The 7419-nt window shown below is 35.4% G+C and overlaps 1 protein-coding gene across 1 annotated transcript; it reads left to right on the top strand.

Annotated features, from left to right (window-relative positions):
- The first annotated feature begins 400 nt into the window (after positions 1-400).
- Positions 401-6780, top strand: LOC145072578 (leucine-rich repeat receptor protein kinase HPCA1-like). The gene is made up of 19 exons (XM_079019023.1): positions 401-596; positions 866-986; positions 1093-1164; positions 1280-1354; positions 1675-1746; positions 1837-1998; positions 2258-2332; positions 2470-2541; positions 2631-2702; positions 2800-2868; positions 3002-3076; positions 3159-3230; positions 3318-3452; positions 3720-4201; positions 4493-4651; positions 4925-5061; positions 5136-5355; positions 5550-5785; positions 6058-6780. Exons 1-19 carry the CDS (start codon positions 521-523, stop codon positions 6529-6531), a joined length of 2856 nt encoding a protein of 951 aa, XP_078875149.1. The 5' UTR covers positions 401-520; the 3' UTR covers positions 6532-6780.
- The last annotated feature ends 639 nt before the right edge of the window (positions 6781-7419 follow it).

Below are 7419 nucleotides of genomic sequence, written 5' to 3'. Positions count from 1 at the left end.
TATATTAAGATATCCAAAATAATACTAACTTTTTCTCTAAAGAAGACCATTAATATGTTATATATAACTATATATTCTTTATAATTTACAAGTTCTATGTTATTTATAACTATTGATAAAAATATATATAAATATATTACATGAACTGAAAACAATATACTTATTATCCATATAACTATATTAATAAAACATAATTACACTATTATTATTACTCGTAATTCAACAACCAAGTCTGATCTTCGCGAAACAAAGAAGAAATCGATAAAAGTGGTCTTACGTTAATTCCGACTCTTGAACATGCAAAATTCAAAGAAAGAATCAGTAAACGGTAAAACCTTTACACCTCCACGCTCAAACATTTCCAATTAAATATAATAATAATTCTCATTTGATGGTGAACAGGTGAAGTCAATGATGCCAACCTGCTGTCATCAAGAAACTTTCTTATTTCGAGTTCTAGTAATCTGTTTTTCTATCTCCACAACTTCATGTTTCTCATTCATTGACATTCAATTCACAAATGGGTGCAACAATAGGGCAACCACTTCTGATCCTCTTCATCCTATTTTCGTTTACATCAGCACAAAACAATGATTGTAAGTTCTTCACCATCATATCATTTCATTTTATCGAAATTTCCATTTCCCTAATTTTCCTACTTCTGGTCAAACCAATCAGTATTTGAACTTCACCCTGTGTATTTTGTTCCAAAACTAGTTTTATTCGTGAATTTCTATTTAACTGATGAATGAACGAAGTCAACTGTTTCATATAACTTAAAAATTTTGTTAGAAAGTTGGACGAAATTTGTTCTTTTTTGGTGGATTACTTAGAAAAAATTGTTTTTGTTTCCGTGAATATGAAGATACATTTCTGCGAGCTCTGAAAGATGCTTGGCAGAATACACCACCCAGTTGGGAAGATAACTCCGACCCATGTAGCGGTTGGGACGGAATCAGGTGCACAAACGGCCGTGTCACTTCCATGTGAGTCCTTCCTTCATTAACAATCTTCAAGAAAAGTTTGTAACAATAAGTTCCCGACAAGCCTAATAACTTGGTTTTTTTTTTTTTTTTTAATTTATATTTTCAGAACTTTGGCTAGCATGGGTTTGACTGGTTCGCTTACGGGAGACATAGGGCAGTTATCTGAATTGCAGATTCTGTAAGTTTTTCTTTCAATTAATAGTTTCTTGTGATTGAAGGATCGTTTGGATTTTCGATTACTTTTTAGTTTGAATATGTTGGTCTCTTATGAGCATATTCCTTTTTGTATGTAGAGATTTGTCTTACAATACGGGTTTGACCGGGCCTCTAGTTCCAGCAATTGGGAATTTGAGAAAGTTAACGAATTTGTGAGTATTTTCTTTTTCTTTTTATAAGTTACATGCTAAAGAGTCAAAGGTTTGATTCTTAACACCACATGTCTTGAAGCTTCAATTCCAATGTGGATTGAGCTCCTTCCTTTTGGGTTCTGTAGCATCTAGTTGACTTGTGTCTGTATTCGATTTACATCTCACATGATAATACTATCAGGCAAGACAGTGTATTCGATTTACATCTCACATGATAGTACTATCAGGCAAGACAGCGTGGACCTTTTCATGGGTTACTGTTAAAATAACTTTTTTATAGAAATGTTTTTCGTATACTAACACTATTTTTTATTTATTAGAATCCTAGTTAATTGCGGTTTCAGCGGGCCACTTCCCGACACCCTCGGGAATCTAGAAAATCTTATCTATATGTGAGTATGAATACTTTCTTCCAAAATATATGTTGAAATCCTAATTATAAAGATTAATTTACCCATTCTTCAATAATTTGGATTGTGTAGGTCTCTGAATTCTAATCGTTTCACTGGATCGATTCCACCTTCCATTGGTAATATCGAAAATCTTTACTGGTTGGATTTAGCCGATAACAGGCTTTCAGGAAGTATACCTGTTTCTAGTGGGACAACTCCTGGTCTTGATATGCTAATTCATGCAAAACATTTGTAAGTCTCCTCATTGCTAGAAAATTAGGAATTAGCGACAGAAAAACTGTTGCTAAGTTTGTAGAATATCCGTCATCATATTAGCCACAGAAAATCTGTCGCTAACTTGAGACAAAACGTAGTTTTGTGACAAAATAACGTCATTTATATATATATATATATATATATATATATATATATATATATATATATATTTTATTTTTTTTTCTATATCAGCTCTATGAATGATTTAGCGTTATACTGACTTATGTATTTTCAGCCATTTTGGAAGGAACATGCTTACAGGCCCTCTCCCAGCTCGGCTCTTTAGCTCAAATATGACTTTAATTCATCTGTATGTTTTGATACAACAATCAATCTTCTTTGAAATATGTAAATGATAAGATCAAATGAAGTTAACTTAGTTTCTGACTTGGTTTTTTTTTTTTTTTTTTTTTTTTTTTTTTTTTTTTTTTTTTTTTTTCTGAGCAGTCTATTTGAAAACAACCAGCTTACAGGCCCCATTCCTTCCACCCTTGGGCTTGTGAAATCACTAGAAGTCGTGTGAGTACAACTAATCATCATTTGCAAGACATTTTGTAAATCTAAAAGGGTAAATATGTGTTTTAATGGCGTTTTTTATGTGATATCAGGCGTCTTGATAGGAATCGTTTAACTGGTGATATCCCATCAAACATCAACAACCTTACTGGTGTTTTTGAGATGTAAGTTTCAGAAACTTAAGTCTATTTTAATGTCTGATGTACTTGAAAAAGTAGAATACAAGAAGATTATTTTAATGTCTGATAAATTTGTTTATAGGTTTCTGTCAAACAATCGACTGACTGGGCCTGTGCCTAATTTAACCGGACTGGGCGTCCTCAATTATCTGTAAGTAATAAGACTTTATCCAACTAATTCTGTTTATAAATGATGATCTTGATTACAAACAATGATCAAGAAAAAGACTTTTTGTATAATCAGTAATAATCAATAAAAGTCTAATTTCTCAATGTGATTCCAGGGATTTGAGCAACAATACTTTTGATGAATCCACCGTTCCTTCTTGGTTTTCGACATTACAGGCTTTGACAACACTGTATGGCCATCTAATTATCTTCATTATTTCTCCCCTAAAAATTCCAATGGGTAATTATTTACATGTTTGCATTTTTTTGCAGTAAGATGTCCAATAATAATCTTGTAGGAGTTCTCCCTGTTAACTTTTTCAGCATCCCCCAATTACAGAATGTGTGAGTTATGAATCGGTCGGTTTTTGTCTTCTGTTTCCGTGTTTTCACATGCAGAAATCTGATTATTTGCAATCGGCTTTTTGTCAGTGATTTAGGTGGGAACCAACTAAATGGCACCTTGAATATCGGCTCTACCCATAGCAACCAACTACAGCAGGTCGATTTGCGGAATAATCAAATTGGTGACTTCACTCAAAGAAGCGAATATAATATCGAATTAATGTAAGTTTTGTAATTATTATGCTTCTGAAAAAGGAAAGAGTGTTTATTAAGCTTTTTTGGTAAATCACATTTACTTTTCAATTCATAACCCTTTTTAGTTTAATTCATTAATACAAATAGCACAGTTGGTTCGGAGTAGGTATTAGTTGGCCGTTGTGTGCCTCATTTACATCTCACATCATGCTTTTGGGCAGTGTGGGTTAACTCAGGGGTTGCTGGAGGAAAAGCTTTTGTTGTAGAAAACTAAAAGTTACAATTTATTTGCAGACTTGCTGGTAATCCAATTTGTATGGAATCGGGCGTGACAGACAAATTTTGTAATCTTCCCACAGTTACAACTTCTACATATTCTACACCTCCAAGCAACTGTGTACCTACATCATGTCCTTCGGGTCAAGCTTCGAGTCCAAATTGTCAATGTTCATTTCCATACACAGGCAACCTTTTCTTCCGGGCTCCTTCCTTCTCTGATCTTGGAAATACAAGTGTTTACGAATCTCTCCGGAATGCAATGATGATATCTTTCCAGAGATCTCAACTCCCCGTGGACTCGGTTTCAGTTAGGAATCCTATGAAAAATTTGGATGATTACCTTGTAATCAACCTTCAGGTTTTTCCATCTGGAAACGATAGGTTTGATAGGTCCGGGATTCTTGGACTTGGTTTCTCACTTAGCAACCAAACTTTCAAGCCTCCTGCAGCATTCGGTACCTACTTTTTCATCGGTGAAAACTATGACTTCTTACTAGGTAGTACATTCTTCTCCATGTCTATATGACTCCACTTAATGTGGGCTTTAAATTTTTCAAAAACATGCAAGAATTTGAGTCTCAATAGCTGCACTAAGAGAGTTTCAGTTCCAATGTGGATTGGGATCCTTGTGGGTGTTGCACTTATGTCAGTTGTCTAGTGGGCCACTGTGTACCTGAGAGCAGGCAGTGTGGTCAGCTCAGGGGTTGCTGGAATGATAACCATTTTGTAGATACTTGTGCATAGTTCGTCAATCATGAAATCTTATTTTTGTGTCATATATATCACAGGATCATCAGGGAGCGGAAAGAAGTCATCTAACACTGGAATTGTTGTGGGGGCAGCTGTTGGTGGTTGTGTGCTTGTGGTGTTATTGATAGTTGCAGGAATGTATGCTTTTCGACAAAAAGGCAGAGCTGAAAGAGCCACACATGAGAGCAGGCCTTTTGGTATGATTTACCATTATCCACTAAGGATTTCATTTGTTACATGGACATAACCATATAGAGTGGACAAGCTTTGTAGGGCTATTTTCTACAATGAAGAGGAGGGTTTTAATGTCTTTAGCACATGAGAGAGATCAAGAGTGAGTCCCGGTCCCACCCTGTTCGACCTTTTTCGGGTGGGACAAAAAAAAATACAATTTTTGTGCCATTGACATCATCCTCAGTACCTTGGAGTATATAATTTGGCTTCTAATAGTTTTTGCGTAAAACTTGTAGCATTATGGGATACAACCACTGGAAGTGGTGGTGTCCCTCAACTGAAAGGAGCAAAAGCATTCTCTTTTGAGGAACTTAGCAAATGCACAAACAACTTCTCAGAAACGAACAACATAGGAACTGGAGGATATGGAATGGTGAGCACATTTGTGATTGTTTCCTTACATATATAAAGATCAAAGAAGATTAAGAATGAAATTATTTTGTGTAGGTATACCGAGGAAGTCTACCGAATGGGCAACTGATTGCAATCAAAAGGGCTAAGCAGGGATCAACACAGGGTGGGCTTGAGTTTAAAACTGAGATTGAACTTCTTTCAAGAGTTCATCACAAGAATCTTGTGAGTCTGGTAGGTTTCTGTTTCGATCAAGGTGAACAGATGTTGGTATATGAGTATATCGTGAATGGCACAGTCAAAGATAGTCTTTCAGGTACTTTTTGTTTTCCAAAAAAAATCATCATTATTCGTTAGCTATTTGTCTCGGTTAGCATTATTATAAGTAGCTATTATTGTATATTTGTATTTATATATAGTCTAGGGACCATTATTGTCATTTCAGCTTTTATGTTGGGTACTACTAGTCTGAATTACAAAAGTGATAATCATTGGACATGACATGTGCAGGGAGATCTGGAATCAGGTTGGATTGGACAAGAAGACTTCGAATAGCACTAGGAGCAGCAAAAGGGTTGCAATACTTGCATGATCTTGCTGATCCTCCAATCATACATAGAGATGTCAAAACAAACAATATCTTATTAGATGAACGCTTAGTCGCAAAAGTTGCTGATTTTGGCCTTTCCAAATCACTTGGTGATGCTAATAGGACTCATGTTACCACTCAAGTTAAAGGCACAATGGTAAGTAATTCCTTCATTGCCAACTTTTCTTTATGTCAGCAGATAAAAGGAGGCCTCGAAGTGTAGCACAGTTGGTTCTAGGATTATATCTTTTTCAAACCCCAAACCCCAATGTACCCTTATGCCAATCACCTAGTGGGCCCCATGTATCTGATTTACATCTCACACAAAGCAGTATGGGCCAATAGAAGAAAAACCCTTTTGCAGATCAGATAGAGAGTGGTCAATGTAATTAACTCACATGGCTAAATCTTTATTTTTATTCGATGTAGGGCTACATGGATCCCGAGTATTACATGACACAACAATTGACAGAAAAGAGTGACGTTTATAGCTTTGGAGTGGTGTTGTTAGAGCTAATAACTGCAAGAAGTCCAATCGAGAAAGGGAAGTACATTGTGAGAGAAGTGAGAAATGCCATGGACAAGAGCAAAGAGTTATACAATCTTCACGAAGTCCTTGACCCAACCATTGGTTTGAGCACTCAACTCAAAGGTTTAGAAAGATTTGTGGATGTGTCATTGAGGTGTGTGGAAGAAACCGGAAGTAAGAGACCAACAATGAGTGATGTTGTTAAAGAAATTGAGGGCATTATGGAACTTGCGGGTCTTAACCCGAATGCTGAGTCAGCAGCAAATTCAGCAGGATATGATGATGGGAGTAGGGGAAGTGAGCATCCTTATACTAATGATAGTCTCTTCGCCTATAGTGGTGACCATTTCCCAACAAAGTTTGATCCCAAGTAGAAACAAATTGCGGGTATTAGTGACGGGACCGGTTGCTAATACCTCTCAGCTGTTTGATGGTAAAATGTTTTTTTTTATTTTTTTTTTATTTTTTTTTTATTTTTTTTTTTATACTTTGTTTTGTACAAATGAGACCTACAAAATTAGGATTTTGGAAGGAAACGTGTGAGTGTTTATCCATTTATTTAAATTTGTTTATATGTTTGTACTTATGGAAATTTAAGCTATTGATTTATTCTTATTGCCGAATGTGTTACAACTTACAACTGCTATGCTATGTAATGATCTAGTTAGATGTGGGTTGACTTGATCACAGTACCGTTCCAAACATATTTTGAGCCCAGGGCGAGAAAAAAAAAACGGGCCCTTAAAATTCATAAATGTCATAAGTTTTTTATAATAACTCAATAATTGAAATAAAATTACTTGTAATATCTTTTAAATATAGCAATTTCCATAAAAAATTTAGGCCCCTTTGAAAGATGGGCCCTGGACGGTCGCCCCTATCGCCCACCCTCTGGGACGGGCCTGCTTGATCATATTTTTTTAATCTATAAATAATCAATACTTTATATGATGATAAAAACTATTATTAATATAATGAAATTGACAATTGGATCTTATATTATTTTTCCAAGTTTTGTATGGCCCTTGAGGAACAACGATTTGGTGTCTGGTTGTGTTACGTAAAGGAATATTAGATAACATGGAGAAAACCCGGAGAACCAAGAAAGAATACTCGGGGATCATTTGGTTTATAAAAGTGCAAGTAAATTACACGAATGGTTTATAAAAGTTTGAGTAAATTACACGAATGGTCCTTGTGGTTTGGTTCATATTTTTTTCTTTTAGCTTGAAAAATTCTTAAGATCTACTTTTGTTGCGCGT

Source organism: Lactuca serriola, chromosome 9 (genome assembly GCF_051521515.1).
Source record: "Lactuca serriola cultivar US96UC23 chromosome 9, Lser_US96UC23_V15, whole genome shotgun sequence".
Classification (NCBI taxonomy): domain Eukaryota; kingdom Viridiplantae; phylum Streptophyta; class Magnoliopsida; order Asterales; family Asteraceae; genus Lactuca; species Lactuca serriola.
Note: the sequence above shows the minus strand (reverse complement) of the source record. Positions and strands in the feature narration are given on the sequence as shown.